The sequence below is a fragment of the Panthera onca genome, chromosome C2 (genome assembly GCF_046562875.1).
Source record: "Panthera onca isolate mPanOnc1 chromosome C2, mPanOnc1 haplotype 2, whole genome shotgun sequence".
Taxonomy (NCBI): domain Eukaryota; kingdom Metazoa; phylum Chordata; class Mammalia; order Carnivora; family Felidae; genus Panthera; species Panthera onca.
In genome coordinates, this window is record NC_138347.1 from 83,881,374 (window position 1) to 83,906,104 (window position 24,731).

The 24,731-nt window shown below is 40.1% G+C and overlaps 1 protein-coding gene and 1 pseudogene across 2 annotated transcripts in view; one reads left to right on the plus strand and one right to left on the minus strand.

Annotated features, from left to right (window-relative positions):
- Window positions 1-24,731, plus strand: part of MCF2L2 (MCF.2 cell line derived transforming sequence-like 2) — a 265,561-nt gene that overhangs the window by 15,296 nt on the left and 225,534 nt on the right. For both annotated transcript variants that reach the window (XM_078453181.2, XM_078453182.2), the window contains exon 2: window positions 21,788-21,871. In XM_078453181.2, the coding sequence (XP_078309307.2) occupies window positions 21,788-21,871 (84 nt within the window). The remainder of the gene's footprint in view (window positions 1-21,787; window positions 21,872-24,731) is intronic.
- LOC132684111 (chromobox protein homolog 3 pseudogene) lies at window positions 9,634-10,365 on the minus strand (annotated as a pseudogene).

Below are 24,731 nucleotides of genomic sequence, written 5' to 3' on the forward strand. Positions count from 1 at the left end.
TTGAACCCAGGCAGATTTGGCTCCAGAATTTGAGTTCCTGACCACTAGTTCTCAAGTGCTCCACACTTTTTAGGCTGTGGAGTATGGGAACCTCAGAGCAGGAAGCTTCACTGGGCCTCCTCAGCAAGATGTACAATCAAGAACTGAGGTTGCTGTTCTCTCCCAGATGTCATCTAGTCTCTGGTCTCTGCTTCTCTCTGGTGTCTGCAACGTTCTTCTGCTCATCACTGCAGACTGGCCCCCTATTTTTTTATCGGTGAGTATGAACCCAACATGGCCACCCAAACCATATCCCCTTCCCGATCTAGGGACAATCACTAACTGACTCTCAGTCTCTGGGTCTCTCTGTACAAATTCTTTCTCTAGAGGGCCCGATTGGACCAGCTCAGAGGAAACTTAGGCATTTCTGATCATGTCAACTGTGGGTTTAGAATTTGGTTTGGTCTTGGGATGGGGAGGAAGTCCGCAGAGAAGAGGTCTTTAAACTGTGCAGTTACCTATCAGAACAAGTGTAGTAACTTGGAAGGTGCAGGCTTTATGCTTTCAACCTTTAGAATCAGTAAGAGTGTGAATTATTTGGGCAGTTTTAAGAGCTGGCCCTGGGCAAAATAGAAACCATTCCCTGTGTGTGTGGTGTGCTGCTTCTTTCTTTGGGGTATACTCCAAGGCTCATTGACTATGTGGTCACTACGGTGCTTACACACCACAGCTATGTCAGGATACCAACTGGTCAATGAACAGATTTTTGGAGAGTGCTCACCATGAGCAAAGCTTTGTGCTAGATCTACAGACCATGAGCTGTTAGGGGGCTGAAGTTGTGAGCTTCAGCAATTCAAGAAAGCTGTATATTAGATGTATGATTTGAGCTGGGTTTGAAGAAAGGAGAGGATTTAGGTACGTGGAGAGGGGAAACCTTTCTCATTGGGCAGAATAAGGGGAATGACCACTTTTGGCAACTGTGTTGGTCTTCCTGTGTTGGTTGTCCTGTTTATTCCATTCTCTGCTCAGACCTCCCTGGTTAGTAGACCTCTCCCAGACAACTAAGAAGCTTTAAGCGTTACCTTGAAAGAAGGAATGACCTCAAGCTAGAAGGCAGATCTATGTCTGGTGTCTCACTTTTTTTCCTTCTTCATTTAGATCCTTCTCTAGGGATTGTAGAGGCTAGAGGATATGGAAATAATATTAAGAGTGATGTTATCATAGCTACCATTTATTTTCTGTCTGTTCAATGTCACATATTGTGCTTTATACAGTGTTGATTTAATTAAATTTAGTTACAAGTACAGTCCTTTTTTATGGAGGAGAAATTTGAGGCTTAAATAGATTAGGAAACTTGCCCAAGGTCATACTGAGTGGAATTAAAAGTCAAGTTTGGCTGGCTTCAAGGCCTGTGAGTTCTCATACTCGATTTAATTTCTCATTACAGAAGGGAATATAAACAAGTAAATGATAAATGTGTTATTAGTTTTAAAAATCTTTTGAAAAACCTAATGGAAGCTTAAAGCATTAGTCACCTGAGTGTAAGTATTTTACCAGCCACTTGAAGTGTTCATTTATTAATAGTCACTTTCTTGCAAAGAAAAACTGTCATTTAAAATGTGAGGATTTAGGGACACCTGGTTGGCTCAGTCAGTTGAGCATCTGACTCTTGATCTCAGCTCAGGTCATGATCCCAGGGTTGTGGGATTGAGCCCCACATCCAGCTTTGTGCTGACTGTGGAGCCTGCATAAGATCTCTCTCTCTCTCTCTCTCTCTCTCTCTCTCTCTCTCTCTCTCTCTGCCCCTGTCCCCTGTTTGTGCACTCTCTCTTCCTCTAAAATAAAAATAAAAATAAAAAAAAAAATAATAATAATAATAATAAATATGAGGATTTATTTTACAGTCTTTAAGCAAGCAAAAGTAATAAGCAAAAATAAATAAAGCACTTAGACAGGAATAGGTCTTTGTAAAGAAAGACATTTTTTAGGAGTGCTGCCTACTTGCTCTTCCTAAGCTAACCACCAGAGCTTTAGGGGAAAAAAAGCCTAATAAAGTTATAACCCTCAGTCACAATGGCATTTTTATTTAGTATAAAAAAGTCCCTGTGTTTAGAGGACTTTCCTATGAGGGAGATTCAAGCAGAAAGCAAACACAGGTGCACAAACTACAGGTGCCCCAAATGTTTGAGCATGTTGGTCTTACCCGGTCTAGAAGAGTTACTTCTGGATTTCTTTGTCCAGTTATCTAAGCCCAGATGATGGTCAGCCCAGGTTTTGGTTTGTGTGTCTTGTTTGTTTGTTTTTATCTGTTATCAGATCAATTTAAGTTCATTTTAGTCCCTTTCTTTTTCTCTACCCAAGGAGGCTAGAATTAATTCAGTCACTGAGGGGAAGTTTCTGCCAGTTTCTCTTTATTTAAGCCCCAGTTTGAGACTAACCACATTTACTGAGGCCTCCACTGCCGGGCACTAGGCCAGGTGCTGGGGACGGTGTGTGAAGGAGCAGCCATGACCCCTGTGAGGGTCAGAAGCCTGTCACTTCCACTGCTGCAGCCCTGTTGGTGCTCCCCAGGTGTACTGGGGTCTGGGAGGAATGAAAGATGTCTTCCTGGAGTTTACAGTTTAACAAGGGAGGCAGATATTCAGCTGTAAGCTCCAGTTTCTCTCTCTTCTCATTGGGCTTCTCTTGTGGCTTTCCAGCCTCTCTGCTTTTTCTTCCACATTTGCTGCTTTGCTTTTGCATTTGGTTGGTTTAGTTGTGGAACTCAATTCTTCCTCAATATTTCAAAAGTCATGTACACGGAAGATCAGAAGAATTTTCTGAAGATGGGAGAGATGTTTATGGTCTAGACAAACAGACACTTTGACATGGAGCTGTAGGCATCACTGTTTTTAAAATGTCCTCTTGCCACCCCAGCTCCTAGAGGTTTCACAGGTCCTTTGAGTCACCATTTCACTGGCTCCTTCCCTCCTCCATAGCTTCCTTCTCTTTTCTCTTTTTTGCTTCCTCAGTGGTGCGAAAGCTCTGGTGCAGAGCTAGAAAGATGACTAGACTAGACTAGACTAAACTAGATTAGAAAGATGGTCCTCCTGAGCTCCCTTACCCAAGCCCTCTACTTTTCATTCCATTTTGCTTCCACTGCAGTATCTATCCCTTCAGTAACCCAAAGAAACTTTGCTTACAAAGGAAGAAAAACCCCTCAGGCCGTAAAGTAGTGCAGAGAAGAGAAGGAAAATTCCACTATTAAAATGTGATTTGCCCTTCAGGTGTGACATGAGCATTTTCTCCCTGAGCACCTGGGGAAAACCAAACCAGAATTTAAAGAGAAAGATAATGTTCATCATTTCCTATGACTTTGTGGTATAGTCTAAAAAAGAAGCAGAATAAATGAGTGAAAATGAACATTATGTGGTTTTCAAAAGGGCTTTAAAAACTGTTTATAAAAATAATACATAGTCTGTGTTTAAGGTTTAGAAGAGTCAATATTAAGATGTCAGTCCTCTCCAAATTGATCTATAAATTAAACACAACTCCAGTCCTAAGTCTATCAAGTTTGTTTTTGTAGAAATCAATCACAGATTCTAAAATTTACAATCAGCAAAAGGTGCTGTAGTAGGCAACGAGAATTATAATAGTCAAAATCTTTTGAAAAAGAACAAAGAGGAGGACTCACACTACCTAATTTCAAGATTTACTATCAAGCAAAGTAAGCAAGATGATGTGGTGTTGGTAAAAGGATAGAAAAAAGAATCAATGGAACAGAATAAACAACCCAGAAATAGTTCCACACAAATACGGTCAATTGATTTTAGACAAAAGCATGAAGGCAATTCAGTGGAATAAAGTGTAAAGGCAATTTCAACAAGAGGTGCTGGAACAATTGCACATCCGTGTACAAAAAAATGAACCTTGACCTATACCTCACCCCATATACACAAATTAACTCAAAGTGGACCATGTATCTAAATGTAAAACCTAATGAGAAATCTGTTAGAAAACATAGGAGAAAGTCTTTGTGTTCTTGGTTGGACAGAGAGTTCTTAGGTTGACATCAAAAGTACAACTCATAAAAGAAAAATTTGATGAATTGGACTTCATCAAAATTAAAAGTATTTGCTCTGAGAAAAACACTGTTAAGAGAATGAAAACAAAACATTCAGGGAAAAAATTCTGTGAATCATATATCTGACAAAAGACTTCTATCCAGAATACGTAAAGAACTCTCAAACTCAACATTAAATGAAAACCAAACAACTCAACTTAAAAATGGATTAAAAAAAGTTGAATGGATACTTTCCCAAAGATGAAACACAGATGAAAATAAGCACATGAAAATATGCTCAACATCATGGAAGTTGCAAACTTATTACAGTAGTTAAAAAAATGGCAATACCAAGTCCCAGTGAGGACGAGAAGGGTCTGTATCTCCCACACAGTATGTTGGTGGGAATGGAAAATGGCAGGGCCACTTAGAAAACAGTTGGCAGTTTCTCATAAAATTAAACATATACTTACTGTACAGTCCAGTAGTCCTACCCCAAGAGAAATGAAAACACGGTCATACAAGAATCTGTGTGTAAATGCTTATAGCAGCCTAATTCTAATCACTAAAAACTGGAAACAACCCAAATGTCTCTCACCTGAGGAATGGATAAACAACTTGTGGCACATCTGTACAATGGAATCTTCAACAATGAAAAGAAATGAATTATTGATACACACAACAGCATGAATAAATCTGAAATACATATGCTAAAGAAAGACACCAGACTAAAAAGGTACATACTAAATTATTTCATTTATGTGGCATTTGGAAAAGGTAAATTAGGATGGGGTGGTCGCCCGGGGTTAAGGGTGGGGAGGAGGTGCCATGACTACAGGGGATGATGCAACTATTCCCTATCCTGATTGTGGTGAAGGTTAAATGACTCCATGCATTTGTCAAAACTTAGAACTGTATGCTAACAAGAGTGGATTATACTGTATACCAGTTTAAGAATAAATTTTAAAAAGCATTACCAAACAGAAAAATACAGAAAACAAATACATGCGTGTTGCATAATATTTGGAAAAGACAGAAATGTACAAAGAAGAAAGTCAACAATTCCATCTCCTAGTTACAGTCACAGTTACTCTTTGAGCATATGTTCTAGGTTTTTTCCTTTGGCATTTTCACATTCCTTTGGCAATTTGTATCATTTTACATGATATGATCTATCTCTCTTGATATATCTCATACATATTATTTATGTAATTATATAAATTCTATTATGCTTTTTAAAGGTATACTACAAATTAAACTAAATTATATTACAAACAATTCCATATATTATAAAACATTTCCATAAATAACATTTTAATAATTTTATAATTTTTGACTACATGGTTATAATATAATTTATTTTTAAATATTGCCCTAGTGTTGGTCAGATAGGTTGTTTCCAGTTTGTCAGTGTTATTTTTCAAAAATGCAAGAAGAATCTTTTTTTTTTTTTAAGCTTATGTATTTATTTTGAGATAGAGTGTGCACTAGCAGGGGAGGAGCAGATAGAGAGGGAGAGAGAAAGAAACCCAAGCAGGCTCCACACTGTCAGCACGGGCCCACGTGGGTCTCCAACTCAGGAACCGGGAGATCATGACATGAACCGAATTCAAGAGTCCAGTGCTTAACCGACTAAACCACCCAGGAGCCCCAAGGAGCATCTTTGTTCAGAAATCTTTGCAAACAGTTCACACATTCCAGATTTTTTTTAAAGCGTAGAGTTCTAGCAAATGTTATTGTTGGATCAATAATAGTATGAGTATGAGTACTGAGTTTTAAAATACAATTTGGTCAAATTACCTTATGGGAAATTTATACTATTTTAGTGATGCATCAACAGAGTGTGGGGGTTCTTGATTTTACCAGATCTCTTTATCAGCATTTGGAATCATCTGCTTCCTCATATGTCAAATGGGGTAATGAGAGAACTTCTCGTATAGGATTTTGAAGTAATGCATGTTAAGTGCATGGCACAATAGCTGCAATGTAATTGTTAGCCCTTTTTGGTGATATTATTATTATTATTATTATTTTAAATATATTTTCAATGTTTATTTGGAGAGAGAGAGAGAGAGTGTGTGTGTGTGGGAGAGTGGGGGAGGGGATGAGACAGGGAGACAATCCAAAGCAGGCTCCAGGCTCTGAGCTGTCAGCAGAGAGCCCGATGCGGGACTTGAACCCACAAACTGTGACATCATGACCTGAGCCAAAGTCAGATACTTAACCGACTGAGTCACCCAGGCGCCCCTAGAAGAGCTAAAAAAGCACTTTTTTCCCCCTACCTATAATAGTAGTTTCTTGCTGGGGGGTTGGGGGAGGAGATGGGGAAAATATTCATCTCCCATTGCTATTACTATTGAAATAATCAGCTTTTTTCTAAGAGTTACCTAGTACCCAGTTATTTCAGAATCTGTTGTTCAAAATAAAGAAAATGTAGCCCTTTATTGGATATTTGATCTTGGTGAAATGATAAAGGTCAGTGCATGGATTATAGGATTTGTAAGATCTGTACAGCTTGTTCATATAAGAGATTCAAATGTAATAAAGAAAATTTCCAAGATTTTACAGTCTACCCTCTCTCTAGAGTTCTGTAAACTGCAAAAAATATAATTAAGGTCATTGCTGGGTGTGTGCAATTGCATTTACACCGCCATTGTGGATTTATGTGGTTAACAAAGATAGCTCTTATGTTCGTGGGTGTTGTGATGCTAGCCAAGCATTCATGGCTATTCATAACTGAATGAATGGGTAAAAAAGTTAATGTAGTAGGAGAAAGAGCCTCCATATGGTGACTCAGGCACTTTCTATATTGTTGGTGGGAATATAAACTGGCACAACCATTTTGGAGGGAAATTTGGCTATATACAACAAACTGTTGCTTAAAAATTGCCTTGTTTGCTGCCCTGTAATTAGGACTTTCAGACTTGGTGTTTAATTGGAGTTAATATATTCACAATACCTAATGGTGGAGAAAAAAAAAAAAAGAGCTTTCATAAGTTTTAGCATCTCAAATTATATTACATTTCTTCCTCTTAATTTTTAGGTATTTTTCTTAAAGTACTTCACATGCAGTTAACACTAATAAAGAATTGGCACAGAGGATTACTAAACAGAGCAGCCTCTAATCTTAAGGGACTTTCTGCTATAACCAATTCAGGGAAACGTTTGGCAGTTTCTTACAAATTAAATATACACCTCTCCTTTGACTGAGCAATACCACTTGTAGGTATTTAGCCAAGAGAAATGCAAATGTGTGTCTACGCAATGACCTTTACATGAATGTTCCAAGCAGCCCAAATTGGGATAAAACCTGAATGTCTATAAGCAGGAAAATGGACAAACTGTGACCATCCATAAGACAGGATACAGCTCAGCAATAAAAATAAATGAACTTCTGATACACACAACATGGGTGAATCTGAAAAGCATTATCCTGAGAGAACCTAGACACAAGAGTACACACTATATGGTTACATTATATGAAGTTTTTTAAAAGGCAGGACTAGTCTCTATTGAAAAATCACTTTGATGGTTGCCTAGCAGTTAGGAACAAGGGTTGGCTGGGAAGGGACATGAAGGTACTTTCTATAGATGGAAATGTTCTATATCTTGAAAGGAGTGTGGGTTACATGGATGTATCCATTTGTCAAAACTCATTCAAATGTACACTTCAGATTTGAGTATTTCAATAATACTCAATTTTACCTTCTCCCTAAAAAATAAATATTTATTATTTACTTATTTGGTTTAAATTTTACTTTTTAAATGTTTATTTATTTTGAGAGAGAGAGAGAGCAAGAGAGAGAGAGAGAGAGAGAGAGAGAGAGAGAGAGAGAGAGAATATGAATGGGGGAGGGGCAGAGAGAGAGAGGGAGAGAGAGAATCCCAAGCAGGCTCCATGCTCAGTATAGAGCTCTCCTCGGGGCCCGGTCCCACAATCGTGAGATTGTGACCTGAGTGAAAATCAAGAGTTGGATGCTCAAACTACTAAGCCACCGAGGTGCTCCTATTTATTTTTTATGAAAAGTGTTTCCAGTTTCTCCTTGGCTAGTTGCAAGTGTTACTCAAATTTTATCTTGAGATATACAAATAAAAATTAGAAGTTTATATATAAATTTACTTATCACTTTTTGGATATTTCATATTGTGCCCTTTCCTTAAATCTTGGAGCATAACATTACCAAACAAAAACATTAAGCATGAAGAACCAAGATAAATACATTATGAAAAATCAGGCTCTTTCTGAGTGTACCACACTTGGCATAGCACAGTTCTGAAAGGTGAGCTTGCTTTTCTCCAAGTGGTAGTAAGGGTGGGAGGTCTTAGTCAGATCATGACAGACAAAAAACATCCTTCATTTTAGAATCATGATATTGTACTTGCACCTGATCTTTAGAAGTGGTTCAGGACACACTCTACATTCCTTCAGGACTTGAACACTGATCATTTCCTGTACCAACCCATGTTGCCTGTCTAGATAGTGACGTCTACTGGCTGTAGTTTTAAGTCTCTGTATTTTATTCCTCTGCAGTTTAGACAGGTTGGAAAAGAGGGAGGGGAGGATTGTGGCCTGGAATAATACACCAGTGGCCTGATGTATGTCTCATATTGTGATTCCTCTAAAAAAGAAAAAAAAGATTCTGATTCTCATTGACTCTAGGATTTCCCTCTCTACCCCACCTCCTCATCCTCCAGTTTCCCTTTGTCTCCAAATGAGTAAATCCAGTAACTATTGGGCCTGTAATCCTGTGAGCACTCAGCAATCCAAAGGATAAACTCTTAGCAATGAAATGACCTTGAATGAACTTCAGTGAGATTAGCTCAGAGAAGGGATTAAACACATTTATGTGAGTACAGTGCTGAGAGGAACCAAGAGAGAGCAAAGTGGCACGGTGTCCTGGGATCCAATGGCCTCCTGGTGCAGGAAGTGTGGGCAGCAAGACCCCAGATACTTGCCTTACACCTCTGTGCGGATCACAGAGGCAGAGATGAGGGCTTACCACCATTTCCTGGGAAGTTGCATCAGGCTAGAATATATGGCAAAACAAGGTACTGTGAGAGCAATGATGCCTTTCTTTTATTTTTGTTTTGTTATTCATCCTCATTCTCGGTGGAATAATGGTTTAACTAACAAATTTTACATTGAAAACATTTACTTGCAATACTATCTCAAGTTTGCTAAAAGGACTTTTTAAAATGCATTAATCAGCCATTAACAATATTGTAGATGGCTATTTATCAAAAAATTCATGTTGAAGAGAGATGACCAAATAGTCTGAAAAAAATCAGGTTGTAATATGCAATGTGTAAGTATGAATCTATTTTAAAAGCATATATGTCTAGGTATACATATATGAGATACTTATTTAATTTGGGGTGAAGGAGTGATAAGGAGTTTTATTTTTCTGGCTTTGGTTTAGTTGTATTTTTTATTTTATTTCAGATTATATTTATATTTACTTTATTTATTTTATATATTTATATATAAATATATATAATATTTTATTTCAGATTATATATACATGTATATGTGTGTGTGTGTGTGTGTGTGTGTATATATATATATATATATATATATATATATACACATATATATGAAGCAATGAAAACAATTACCGAGCTTCATCTTCTGGATAAGAATGCCAAGTTAGTTTCTCTTCATAAAAAGCAGTTACAATTTGAGGACACTTCATATTTGCCTCTTTTGCCAGCACCGAGTGGGCGTCATCTAAATCTTTCCGTTTCATGAGGAACATTAATTCTGCACTGCTGTCTGTGGCACCAATTATTCGTTCAGGATCAAGACCTCTGGTAAAGGCTCTGGGTTTCTCAGCACCATCTCTTTTCTTCTTTGACTTGCTATCATCAGATTCACTGTCAGATAAAGATTTTCTTTTTGTGCCATCTTTTTCTTTACCAGCTTTTCGAGAATTAAGAAATGCTTCAGGGGCGCCAGGGTGGCTCAGTCGGTTGAGTGTCAGACTTTGGCTCAGGTCATGATCTCTGGGTTCGTGGGTTTGAGCCCTGCATCAGGCTCTGCGCTGATAGCTGGGAGCCTGGAGCCTGCTTCGCATTGTGTGTCTCTCTCTGCCCCTCCCCCACTCATTCTCTGTCTCTCTCAAAAATAAACAACAACAGAAAAGAAATGCTTCAAGTAACTCTGGACAATCTAAATTTTCTTCAGGTTCCCAAGTATTGTCAGTATTTGTAAATCCCTTCCACTGGAGGAAATGCCCCGCCTTCCCATTCATTACAGGTCTGTACTTTTCCACCACAGATTCTTCAGGCTCTGCCTCTTCTACTTTTTTACTCTTTCCCTTCTGTTTCATTCCCTTTTTTTGCATTGTGGTTTTACTGGAGGCCTTTTTTTTTTTTTTTTTTTTTTTTTTTTTTTTTTTTTTTTTTTTTTTTCCAGACTTGAAGGGCTATTATTCACCGCCTCCGAGCTGCTCCGGGTCCCGGGTCTGCAGCGTTCCCAGCCCTGACTCCTCAAGCCCCAGCCACATCTGAGGGGGAGGAGGGCCGGGCAGCCGCTGGCGGGGGAGGGGGTGGCACCGCCCGCTCCGGGCGGCTGCGAGGAACCGTATTTTTTACTTTGAAAAATAACAAACATATGTTGCTTTTGTAAAATGAAAATATGAATCCAGGTAATGAAACTCATGGTACTGAAGAAAAGTGTCTGAAAAAAAATATTAAATCCGAAATGCTAAGATTTCACTGAAAACATATGAACTAATAACAGACTGGTGGTTTAAGAGTAGAAAAAAGAAAAAAAACACTTCCCTTCAGTGGGCTGGGTGAGAAGGAACAGCGTTTCTAAGTATAAGTATGCCTTACATGTATTTGGAAGCCAGTAAGACATTCTCTAAGAGCTGAAGCAACTACTTGTTTCTAAGACTGCTTCTTTTATGGATGGGCTTTTTTTTTTTTATAGTTACACCCCCCCTTTTTTTTTTGGCCGTGAAAATGTTTATAATACATTCATTCCCCTTGGATCACAGGCTAGGAAAAGTGATTAAACAACTGTCTTTGTCTCCCTCATTACTCTTTACTTATATTTGGAACCTATTTCTTCAAGAGAGGGGAATTACTGAATAGAGATCATCATTGTTGCAGGATACTTTCTGAATTCATGCTTATACTATATACCATACACTTATATAGGATATAATACATATACTGTGTTATGAAAGGCAAGGGGTACTATGTATTTGCTACTTAAGAACGAACAACTTGTTAATCAGATTTTGCTTTCCATTCTTAAAACACATAGGTACTTGCCTGTGCATGCACACAAGTCCCACAGGGCTTGAATTCAAGTGTAAATTATTGCCCTGAGTTTTTATTAAGGTTGAGTCATAAGGGCTTTACGGTTTTGTTAGCAGTGAGGAGAAGAAGTGACTTGAAAGAAGATTATGAAGAATTTCTGGATTCTAAACTCACAGCATTACATACACATTGTTGCTTTTCTTTTTGTATCCCCACTGTAAAAGGTTGTGAAATACTTGCCTATATGCTTTAGCTGTCAATTATTTTATTCTGTCTGTGATTCAAGATAGCAATGAAAATTTGAGTATCTTAATGTAAGTTTTGGGAGTGTCTAACTGGCCTTTCTGACCATTACTGCAGTCTTACATCAATTCATTGGCTGTATTTATTCCACGAATTATCTGTTTTTAGTTTGTGCCTGTTTCATGTGGCTGCTATAGCAAGTAAGCACAGATTTAATGCCTAAAACAGCAGAAATTTATTATCTCATAGTTCTAGAGACCAGAAGTCCAAAATTAAGGTGTAGCTTTCTAGGGGCTATAGGGAAAATTTATTTTCTTGTCTCTTTCAGGCTCTGGTGGCTCCAGGCCTGTCTTGGCTTGTGACTGCTGGATTCCAATCTCATTTTTCATCTTTACCTGGTCTTCTCCTCTGTTTCCCTCTCTTATAAGAATGTATATGATTGCATTCTGGGCCCACCCGGATAATTCAAAATGGGCTCTTCCTCAAGAGCCTTAAGTTAATCACATCTGCAAAGACCCCTTTTCCACATAAGGTAACGTTCACAGGTACTGGGATTAGGACATGGCCATATCTCTTGGGAGGGGGGCACCAGCCAGCCCACTGTTGCTCTTTATGTTCTAGGAAGATAAGCCTTTTATTACCACATGTGCTGTGAATTTTCCAATTTGTTGCTATTTTTTTGAGTTTGTTCAAGGTGTGTTTGCCCTGCCAAAGTAGTTTTTAAATTAACTTTATCAGTCTTTTCTTATTGGTATTTCTGTCATACTTTGGTAAGCTGTTCTAATTCCATTATTGTAAAAATACCCTCCTATATTTTCTTCTAGTATTTTTATGGTTTAATTATTTAATTTGGGTGGGCTTCATATTGGAGTTTATAGTTTCATTATTTAATGTGACTGGAGTTTATTCTTTTGGCAGGAAGTGAAATATGGATACACTTAAACATTTTGACAATAAGAAAATAACCTTACATAGCACTTACCATATACCAGGAATTTTTTAAAGCTCTCTAGCTATATTAACTACGTTCTTACAACAGTTATATCAGGTGGATGTATTATAATTTTCCCCATTTTCAGACCAAGAAATTAAGGCACAGGGAAGTCCAGCAACTTGCTTAAGATTAATCGACTGTAGGGGCGCCTGGGTGGCTCAGTCGGTTAAGCGGCTGACTTCGGCTCAGGTCATGATCTCGCGGTCTGTGAGTTCAAGCCCCGCGTCGGGCTCTGTGCTGACAGCTCAGAGCCTGGAGCCTGTTTCAGATTCTGTGTCTCCCTCTCTCTGACCCTCCCCCGTTCATGCTCTGTCTCTCTATGTCTCAAAAATAAATAAACGTTAAAAAAAAAATAAAAAAAAGATTAATCGACTGTAAATGGCAGAGCCAAGATTTGAACTTAGGCATTGTGGTACCAGAGGTGATGCTCTTAGTCACTAAACTTGATGTCTTTTGGTGGCTAGTAGATTGACCTGACACTACATGTTCAATAATCTCTCCCTGTCCTCATGTGAAATGCCACTTTTATCATATTCTACATATTTATTTATATTTTGACCTAATTCTAATCTCTGTTTTGCTCCTGAGTCCTTCTGAACTCAAAACAAATTCTATCAGACTTATTTCATAGTGAAAGAGGAAGGTCAACAAGGGGAGTTCATGAGCAGAAATTCAAAGCAAACCACCAATGCATGGCAATAACATGGGTGTTTGTGAGAAACCTATTGTGGCATCCTTGGGATCATATAGCTCAGAGGACCGAATGATAAATTTAATTAGCATCTATTGAATCTCTTATACACAAACTGTTTTCACATGTGATTTTAATTAGTTAAGTTAGAAAATGTATGTGAAACATGTAGCAAAGTGCCCAGTAGTTAAGTGTTCAATAAATGGTAGTATTAATCCTCACAACAGCCCTCTAGTTTTTATTCATTCCCATTTTACAGAGGGAGACCCTGGAGATGGAGGGACTGGGTAGTGTCAGAGCTGGGATGCAAGTCCAGTTCTTTTAATTCTGCTTCCACACCTGAATGAATGAATGAATGAATGAATGAATCGAGAGAGGAAGGAAGGAAATTTTGCCAGAGGTTCCAGAAGTTTTTCTTAAACAAAAAATTTTTTTTTTTTTCATTCAACATGTATTTATTAAGAATACTTTGTTTTACATGCTGTGGAAGGTATAAAGAAGTTTTACAAATGAATATAAAAGTTTTTATACTTTAAAAGAACTTATAGTTTATTCAAAAAAGAAAATCACATTGGGGCGCCTGGGTGGCTCAGTCGGTTAAGCGGCCGACTTAGGCTCAGGTCATGATCTCGCGGTCCGTGAGTTCAAGCCCCGCGTCGGGCTCTGTGCTGACAGCTCAGAGCCTGGAGCCTGTTTCAGATTCTGTGTCTCCCTCTCTCTGACCCTCCCCCGTTCATGCTCTGTCTCTCTCTGTCTCAAAAATAAATAAACGTCTTAAACAAAAATTAAATTGTTTATCCATCATATTGCTAAAATTTCTCAAATCCTACCATTTTTATTTCTTTGTATTAAGATTTTTTTTTTGTCTAGAAGCTTTAGAAGTGGAGAAACGTTTGGAAGAATGCTATGTTAAATGATTATTACTCATATCAGGTCTTCTCACCTCCTATTGTACCATATTGTATTGTTTTGCCCAAGACACTGCTTCCAGACAGTAAACTTCCCTGAATCCAGGGGTAGGAGCGGGTCAAGAACAAGAGGGTATAGGCCTGAAGGAGCCCATCCTGGGCAATGGGGCAGGGCTTGAGGTGTGCTGGAAGGAGAACTAAGCAGGTTCTCAAACCAGGGTTGGCTTCTTTCCCAGGGTACAGACCTCACAGTCAGCACAGAAGGGAAAATTTACACCATCTGGGCCTCAGTTTCAAGAACACTTTCAACACATAGCGATGATTATTTTTATTGAATGATAAGAGAAGCAGACAGCGAACAACCCAAATAAATCCTTTTTTTTTTTCTCCTGACCTGCATTTTCAAAAGCATCAGGAAAGGACCAAGCAAGCATAGTCTAAGGCCTTGGAATCAGTGTTGTGCTTGCTTCTCTGTTGAATCAGCAGCATCAGGAGAGCTTGTTAGAAATGCTTGGCTCTAGGCCTACTAAATCAGAATCTGCGTTTTAAAGCCCATGTGATTTATATATTGATTATAATTTGAGAAGCACGGCTGGGGGTGGGGTATTGATTAAAATGCAGGTGGGGGTACTTGAAACCCAGTGGTGAAACAGGAGAGCCTTATGGGAAAAGGAGGGATTAAGTATTTTCACAGATTTTCTGAATTTCCTCCAGGGCCTTGATTGCTTTTTATTCAGAATACCCCAGGCAGCAGAGCCTGGTTCACCTCTCCTCTAGTTATGAAGGGCTACGGGGAAATGACATCTCCAGCTCTTGTTGCTAAGGAAACTCGTCACATAGAAACTTCCATCTCTGCAGTGCTTGTCTCCTACAAGGGTACGATGTGAAGTGTCAGCAGAAATTAAGGAGCTTTAAAAAAATGTATCAATTTTGTGAGGGAAAGAAAAAGGAGAAAAGGGATTTGGATAAATATTAAAAAACAGAAATGCTATGCTTAGTAATATCTTACCAGTTTTCAAAGTAGTTTTAAACAGGCATTGCCGACAGAGACTGGGACAAGAGTACAAAAGGAGGCCCACATGCCACAGTTAAATAAAACATGTTTTATTTTCCCACCTACCTTATAAACATACTCTCATAAGAACAAAATTAAAATGTGTAGAAAGCTGTGGTTTTTATATGAGTAAAATTCAGAAAATAGCAAAGATGAAAAAAATTGAATTATTGTGGGTCTGAGTATTGTGTTGATGGCCCTATGAAATTTGGATGGGTAATGAAGATATCTGTAATCTGTAAATCACTAATTAATCCATAAAATATATATTTTTTCTTGCCTTTATGTTAGGAAAAGCACTGTTGTTATCATTGAGATTTTCACATAATTTGAGCTCTGTTGACAGCAGTGATCTAAAATGTGATCTAAGTAGGGGGCGCCTGGGTGGGTCAGTCAGCTGAGCGTCCGACTTTGGCTCAGGTCATGATCTCACACTTGTGAGTTTGAGCCCCACTTTGGGCTCTGCGCTGGTAGCTCAGAGCCTGGAGCCTGCTTCAGATTCTGTGTCTCCCTCTCTTTCTGCCCCTCCCCCCCCCACTCTCTCTCAAAATAAGTTAAAAAATTAAAAAAAAAAAGTGATCTAGGGGCGTCTGGGTGGCTTAGTTAAGCATCTGACCTCAGCTCAGGTCATGATCTCACAGTTTGTAGGTTTGAGCCCCATGTAGGGCTCTGTGCGCTGATAGCTCAGAGCCTGGAGCCTGCTTCAGATTCTGTGTATCCCTCTCTCTCTGCCCCTCCCCAACTAGCACTCTGTCTCTGTCTCTCAAAAAATAAAATTAAAAAAACGGTAAAAACAAACAAACAAACAAATAAATAAATAATAAAAAGAACTCTTTAAAAAAGTGATCTAAGTAAAATGTTGTAATTGGATTCAAGGAATTCACATTTTGAATATATGTATTTGCATCATGAAATAGAAAGAAGAAAGAGGGTTGGGGGCCCCTGGGTGGCTCAGTCAGTTAAGCACCCAACTTCGGCTCAGGTCATGATCTCACAGTTCATGAGTTCCAACCCTGCGTGGGGGCTCCGTGCTGACAGCTGAGAGCCTGGAGCCTGCTTCAGATTCTGTGTCTCCCTCTCTCTCTGCTCCTCCCCCACTTATGCTCTGTCTCTCAAAAATAAATAAAAACGTCAAAAAAAATTAAAAAAGAAGGGAGAAAGAAGGTTGATGATTGGTAGGACTGGGCAGATATTTCATTATATAAGAATCTACAACATTCACACCATGTGAGAGGGAGGATTTGACATGTTCATTAATTTGTCTTTTCTCTTACCTAAGCACTTCCGCTGCTCCAGTCCTCCCAGCGCTCTGAAGCAGTGTCTGTCCCTGATACGAGCAGTGGCACAACCCACAAACCGTCATAGCATTGGATGCAGACGTCCTTTCTTTTAAGGATATAGATCAAGAGATGTGGTGAAGTATTTCCCTGGGTCTCCAGTAGTGTTAAAAGAGTAGATGTGTGGGGCTGCCCTGCCAGCCCTGAGCACTGGATCACGAGTGACAGAGCCACCCATGTGGTCTTTAACACATGTATTTATGAGAGGGAGGGCTGTGGAATGTGGAGCTCCCAACATTGTGGGGTCTGGGGCAGGGGTCACAAGGAAGCTTTTGGGGTGACGGAAATGTTCCATATCTTGATCTGTTTGGTGGTTACGTGAGTGTATATATTTATCAGAATACATGAAACTGTACACTGGGGATCTGTGCGTTGTGCTGCATGTAAATTGTACTTCAATAAAGTCCTATTAGCATAAAAAATAAAGGCTACCAGAACATATTTTTCTGTATGTAAGCTAAGTGGGTAAGAACAATATGATTCCGTTACTCTAACACAACTATTTCAAGTATTCTTTTCTCATATGCTCACACACATGTGCACAAATACACCACATACTTTCTTCTTCTTTTTTTAACTTGTCTGCAGTCTCACCTCACATATAGTTTTTATGTCCTTGATATTATATTTTAAATCTTTTTCTGTGGAGATGGTCTTCATAATTATATAATGAATGCTTTCATCTCTTTACTCTTATAAATAGTATTTCCAGTCTACCTTTTTTATGTATAACATTTTCATTTTACTATTTTCTTGGCCTAAATTTCCAGATGTTAGATGAATGAATAAAAGATTTTGAAGATTTTAATGACTGTGTATTGAAACTCTGTATTGCAATGGTTAAGATGTTGGGCTTTGGAGTTCAGAATGAGATGGGTTCAAATTCTGGCTCTGCTTGACCTTGGATGAGCTTGGATGACCTTGATTGACCTTGGATGAGCAAATCTAGTTCAATATCACCCTTAGCATTGTTTTGAGGATTAAATGAGATGCTGCATATAAAGGGTTTGTATGTAACTACACAATAATCACTGGATAAAATATTGTGAAACCACTTTCTAAAAGGGATCTACCAGCTTCACACTCCAAGGTCATGTACATGTATTAGTTTTCCAACAAAACCCCAGGACTGGGTGTTAGAGTCTCAGTTATTTTATGGATGAATGAGGTATTCCATTATTGTTTTAATTGCATTATTTGACTGGTAGGAAATTGGACATTTTTCAGTGTTCTTGCTATTAAAATTCTAGATTTCTCCTTTAAAAAAATCTTCCATCTGCTTTTCACATGCCTTTTATTCATTGCTAATTTATGGACAAGACTTCAATACTAAGTCTTATGATTTGGGCTAACCATTGCTCTCATACAGGGCCCAGTAAAAGAAGGAAAATGGGTTTGTGTTATTTCTGACCTGGCCAATAAGAGAAGTGAAATGCGTGACCCCGTGGGATGGCCCTTCCTACCAGCCTGGCAACTGATTTCTTAGAGCTGTTGGTCTACAAGTGCTTTCCTGGCAGTCAAGTCTGGTCTAGTTGTGGGGGTGAGAGGGCGGGGTGGGTGGGAGGAGGTTCATTTTAGTGAAAAGGTGCATTCCTTTACTGTCATTATCCGACCGATTAAATGAGTTAATCTGTGAGGTGCATTGTCAGGGCCAGCTCACAGCTGGTGTTCATTAGTGTTACTAGCAGAGAAGTGTGTGCTGCACAGAGACTGAGACTGGGGATCCTGGACCCATTCCTAGTCCACCTAAGTGGCAGACTCTTCCATTTTTTTCTGTTCACCAGATTCTCTTGGCAAAGTAGAAATGTGGCAAGGTCCGTCAAAATTGGGGCTGCCTTCCCTCTTCGGTCCAGACCACACTTTGTTCCCCTAACTTACTTATTTAGCAATTTGGTTCTTTTTCTCTTCAGACCATACTTTTAAATCCCAGTGTGACTGAACTTTCAGAACAGCCAGAGTGGGAGGCTGAGGGTTTTACTCCCTTTATTCCTGATCAGTTGCAAACTCAGACTGCATAAAGCCGTTATCAGCAGTTCCCTGCCCTCTGCCGTGAGGATGGGTGCAATCAGTAGGAATGGTCCTGCCCCAGAGCCTGCATTGCTCTCTCAGACTGGGCAGTGGACGACACAGGGGTGTTGCTTACTGCCTTCCTAAGCTGAGTTTCCATGGGATGTACTAGGCTGTTATTCCACCACCTAGGAGGCTGTTTGTGCAACTTTGATGCCTTCTGCATCTCTGGAACTGTGGGTCCTGGGTAGCATACAATCTCATGCCTGTATACTTATCAGGGATAGAAAAGGGACAAGTTTTTCCCTGATCTATTTGTAACTGTGCAGGATAGAAATTGTGTTGATGTTGAATGATCACCTCCCCTTGCCTTATGAGGGTTGAAAGAGATAAGCTTCTGCCTAATCCATGTACATCAAAAATAGCAAGCAGCAAACAGGAAGCCTCCACGCAGGACCAAGGGGCCAGGCAAAGTGCATCAGGGACCACCACTTCGGTGGGTTATCACTACTCAGGCTCAACTATTTCTAGAGAAGGAAAAGCCATTTCACAACAGAGGACACTGAGACTCAGAGTGTTCTTGCTCTGGCAGCCTAGCTAGAAGTTGGCAGAAACAGCCCTTCCCATGTGGGGGAAGGGCTGTCTGGGTTCTTTCCCACTGCAGAGGAAGGTGTTCCTTTAGACTAAAGAGCTTCCCAACCCCATCTATGGAGCAGTGGAGAGCAAGGCCCTCCAGCAGCAGGCCTGGTTTTTTATGTCTCTTTTGGGGCTGAACCAATCTTGCCCCTATTCCAACAGGCCCATAGATGTCAGGCATCACTAAAAGCTGGGTGTGTCTGAGGTCATCTCCATGCTCTGGGTCAGCCCTGAGTCTGAGAAACTCACATGATCTGTTGCAGCCAGCCAGATGGGGTCATGAACCTCCTTTGCTGGGAAATCTTCAAGGATAACCCTATCTCTCCCTGGCTGGGGGCCAAGCTCTTTCAGCAAAGGCAAACCAGCTCATTTCTATGCTTGAAAAACAAATTCTAAATTTTAGTCCTGTTCATTTGGTAACCTCAGGTGGGAATGGTCTCTGTTGAAAGGCTACGCAGACCTCTACAGATTCCCACGAGAGACATTAGTTATCCTGTCAGTGGTGGTCAAAGACAGTGCTCTGGAAGACCAAGGGTCTGGGAATCCTATCACAGAAGGCTGAGATTTGCCCTCTTAGAGTCAGGTGATCCCAGGCTGACCCCACCTCCACGCTTAAATTAGATGACCACAGGTAGGGTCAGAATCTCTCTGGGTCTCCATTTCTTCACTTAAAAAATGAGATGGGTTGGGGGATGGTTGGCTTAACTCACTTCTGTTGTCCATTTTCAGCTCTTACCTCCTTAAAATGTCAAAAGCACACCTCAAATATTGAGGTACAATAACGATATATTTTATAATCTTGGTTTTTCTTTGGGGTCATTATCTCTTAAATATGCTCCCTCAGGCATGAAAAAATAATAACCCAGCTCTATTTTTGAATATGCCACTTTCCCAGACCACTGGGAGATTATATTCTGAAAAACTCTTCCATTATGTAACTCCTATTTCTGCTTAAATTTTCTATGTTGGTGTCCATTTGTTACTTACATTTTGTTATGAACAATTTGAAACATATGCACAAGAATTATACAATGAACTCTCATGGACCCATCAACCAACTTCAACAATTATCCACATTTGTCAGTCTGGTTTCATCTCCCCCTCCTCTTGCCCCATACATTTTTGGTAGGGGGTGGTGCCTGAGCATTTTTAATCAGATCTTAGGCTTATGTTACTGTTAAATACTTTAGTTCATGTATAAAACAGAGAAGGCCCTCCCTTTTTGCCAAGTAGAACTACAGTACCATTATTGCATCCACCAAAATTAACAGTGAAACAGGAAATTAGTGAATTTTTAGTGCAATCAGGGTGGAAAGACGAAAGAGGGATAAAGGAGCTCTGGCCTGGGTTTACCTGCTTTCCTCCAGAGAGAGTGATAGAATTCATTGAAAAGGGTCTTGGCATTTAAGTTGGCACTTGCCCCCAGACTAACAAGACTTTCAGAAAGCATATATGGGAAAGGCCTTTCCAGATCAAGGGATATAACTAGCATTTGCTGAGCATCTACTATGTACATCCCATAAGTGTCATCTCCTTGAACCTTCACACAAAAGCCGAGAAGTGGAAACCAAGGCTCTGGGAGGAGCTTCCCTAATATAACCTTCTGATTGGTCAACATTGAAATATCAAAACGTTACCCCAACTCCAGGCTGAATCAATGGGAGATTCCTATTTAGCATCAATGTACAAGACTGTTTGACTCATGCCTTAATCTAACTTGATGTTTAAATGCTGTAGAAACAATAACCAGTTCATTTTTTGAGATTCCCTGGGAAACAGTTAAATGAGGATAATAATATCTTAGGCAGTGAGAGTTGAAAATGCCTTTCTCTTTTCAGCCCAGGTGAAGGATTTCCGTTCAGTCTTCTCCCTTCTCTAATCTCTTTTTCCCGAATGGATAGAATACAAATCATAGGGCCTATAGATCACTCTTAGGGTTAGAGGACATTTGTAGGTTTGTGCTTGAACGATTTGAATTTTTGCCTTGAAAATATGTACCTCTTTATTCAGTACGGAGCATCTTTAATTAGCAAAATGGGGAAGTGCTTCCTTAAACATGCTTGGCAGTGGGAAGAGTCCCCTTGAAGTATTCTGGAAGGGGAAAAAATAAAAAGGCATGGAGGTAACTAAGGAGGGAGGCAAAAAGGAAGGAATTAGGGAGGGAAGGAAACAAAAGCAAAGAACCTTCATAAATCTCAGATTGATTTTATGACCCAGCTTGAGATGAACTCTGATGATTTATGTTGTTTGTATTTAAAATGTCCTCAGACCTAAAGGAGTAGGCAGATACCTGAGTACCTGCCTTGATAATGAGACCATCCTAGCAGGTATATTGTGAAGCTACCTAAGCTTAAACTTCAGGGCCCCTTCCTTGCACTGGTCCCTCCTAAAACCTTGGGAGAGGCTCTAGAAGTGTGCTTCTGTGCTCGTGGGTATAAGCTTCAAACCACACAAAACCCAGATCCATTTCTGCATCTCAGGAATCAAGTGTGCAAGAGAATAGTGTGCGTATAACCATATTTTGATAAGTCCCAGATTTCCTGAGTAGTGAAGCTTCCATTTCTTCCTTTTAAAATTCTCTTTGTAATTTACAAGGATTTAACCTAATTTGTATTTCATTTGTGCAGATGAAATCATGCAACAGGAAATCAGGCCTTTGGTGGCAGTGGATATAATTGAACAACTTCACAGACAGTTTGCCATTCTCTCAGGTAAGGGGCAAATTAATTTGTATTTTAGATTTTGTTGTGGGGGCAGGGGTCTTGTCGGGAGGGCCCAGTACACGCAAATCTTAATGAACCTTAATCAACAGTACACCCAAGTCTTAAGCCTCTCTCAGACCTAGAATGAACTGAGAAATGTCCATCTGGAGGAGAGTAGATCTCAGAGATATCATTCCTGTTGCTGTTGGGTGTCATTTAATCTTTCCTAAGGGAGTACATTTCTTTGAGGTTGTAAAGAACAGAGCCAAAAAGATTTTGAGGAAGGAAAAAGAAATGGCTATTGTTATCAGCTGCCATCATGACATTTTCCCAACATTCTTCTTGGATATTTTTCCAAGATCCAACCTTTAGAGAGTTTGGTTTTGAGGGTTCATGAGCACTGGTGAGGTTATTTGTTCTTTGAGAGATTTGTCTTTTATTCTTAGCTCTTATGGACCTAATTTTAATGCATTGATTTCCATTGAACATTTGGGAGTAAAGAGAGGCTAATGTTCAGAAGAGGCTAGAAATTTTCTGAGCCTAGGCACAACCCTGAGAAGCTGTCATTACCAGAACACTCTTCTTTCTTATTCACTTAGCTAATGGTGACATGACTTTCATTACTGAAACTGGAGGTACATACCAAACCCTGAATTATATTTAGACCTGTCTTGGAAGCATGGCATGAAATTAGTTGTCCTTAGCACATGTCACAGAGGAATAGATGGCAAGTCACTTTCCTCATCTTTACATCTGTTCTGAAAAAAAGCAACAAAGCCACCTTAGTTCCATTTCGGAGAGTACGTAGTTGGTATGAATTTAACTCTACAACATGGGATGTAAAAAAAAAAGTCGCATTTCTTTCCTTTCTCTAAATCATATTTAATCTGCTCCAAAATCTTTATCCTACCGAGTTTGAGGGAAATGCAGTCTCTGTTATTGGGATACCTCTCCCATCCATGAGTCACATCCTGGGTGGGGACATCTTACACAATCCAGACATTCTGGGGAATTCTCTGGTCTTTCCTCCACATTGATCACTGCTCATATAGTTACTGAAAGCTCCATAAGCAGAGTCCTCATTTTTTTTATTTCTACCTGTATCACTTAGAACAGAGACTGTGATATAATAAGTGCTCAGTTCAGAATTATCCGAGTCCTCCTGGTGTGTCCTGTGAGTCCTGCTCCTCCATCGCTGCCGTAGGCAGCCCAGTGTTGGCCCTGGCGGGAGTGCCTAACCAGCCTCCTGAAGGTGCAGCCTCCTAGCTTCTCACAGTGAGCCTAGGACTCTGAAAAACAAAAGGCAGGGTGGGGACTGCCCTCTGGGTTTTTGGCAACTGCTGCTGTGGTCTTATGGCACAGAAGGCTGCAACACTAATGGGCATCCAGGTCTGGAATGGATGAAGGCGTGAGGTGAAGTGGATTTCTGTAGCCTTATGCCAAAACCCTAATGCCCCAGCTGACCAATTAACGTGTGCATTTAGTGCTCCAAAGTCACCTCCTTTGAGTGTTACTGAAGCGCTTCTCTCTATTCTTATTTCTTAGGACGACATAGGAAAACATAAATGGGTACCAGACAGCCCTAGATACGGATTTAGGTTCTGCTTTGACCAGCTGCATCTCTTTGGCAACTTAATTCCTAAGCCTTACTTTCCTCACTTGTATAACGAATGGGTGGGATCATCATAACTTGGAGGATTAAAGACGTAGTGTATGAAAAAGGCTTATTAGCATTGCAACTGCCAACTGTATGAGTATTTTTCCTGGTATATTTTAATCCCATAGAAATGTTTATTTTAGGATTATATTACAAAGAATAGTTTTCAGTATGATATAGTTTGTATAAGGAACCAAAGCTATGCTCACAGTTGAAGTGGTGTATGATGCCACAACGAAGTCAGTAATAGAGATAATTGTCACTCTTTAAAAAAAATTTTTTTTTAAATGTTTATTTATTTTTGAGAGAGAGACAGAGCATGAGCAGAGAAGGGGCAGAGAGAGGAGACACAGAATCTGAAGCAGGTTCCAGGCTCTAAGCTGCCAGCACAGAGCCCGACATGGGGCTCAAACTCATGAACCGCGAGATCATGACCTGAATTGAAGTCGGATGCTTAACCGACTGAGCCACCCAGGCACCCCTAATTGTCACTCTTTAGTGTAGAACATTGAACTATAAACACGCACATTGGACCAAGAGGACACCTCTGCATTAGGAAAGTCACTTTGTGGCAACGACAATCTTTCATTTTCTAGCTTCTTTTGTCATGTTGTTGCCTCAAGTTTCCCCATCCTATGAGAGAGAAGCATGGATTAGCTGTGGTAGGATTTGCAGTATTGCAAGTCTGGAAGGATATCAGTAGCCAAGAATATCAAGTTCTCTGAGTCAGCACTTTCTTGGAATTACTAGGCCTGCTTTTCATCGTTACCTGCCAGTGGCAGCCAATGTCAGCAATGAGGCCCCTGTGGGTACCTGTGTAGCTGTAAAACAGAAATCTCTGCACTCAGGTCTTTTCTCAGCCCTGTGGTGACCGAGCTGTGGCCTCTGTTCAGGGTCACAGCAGTTCTCCTGATTCAGGCAAGCAGGGTGAGGATGTCCCAGCTGCAGACTTTGTGCAGATTCCACTGAGCTCTGGAAAGAGCTGGGGCCCCATCAAGCAGGAATGCTGGGAAGGACAGGATGGAGCTTTTTCTTCAGTGAGGCCCCAGTTGCCTGGCCTGCCGTGCTCTGTGAGTGTGCTCCCATGGCTGGTGGGAGAGCAGGGACTCACTGCACCATGGATGACCCAGATTTGTGGCCAGATGGTTTGAAGCCTTTGGACGGTGAGGTCTGTGAACAGGGGCCACCAGCAGGAATTGGATAGTGACCAGG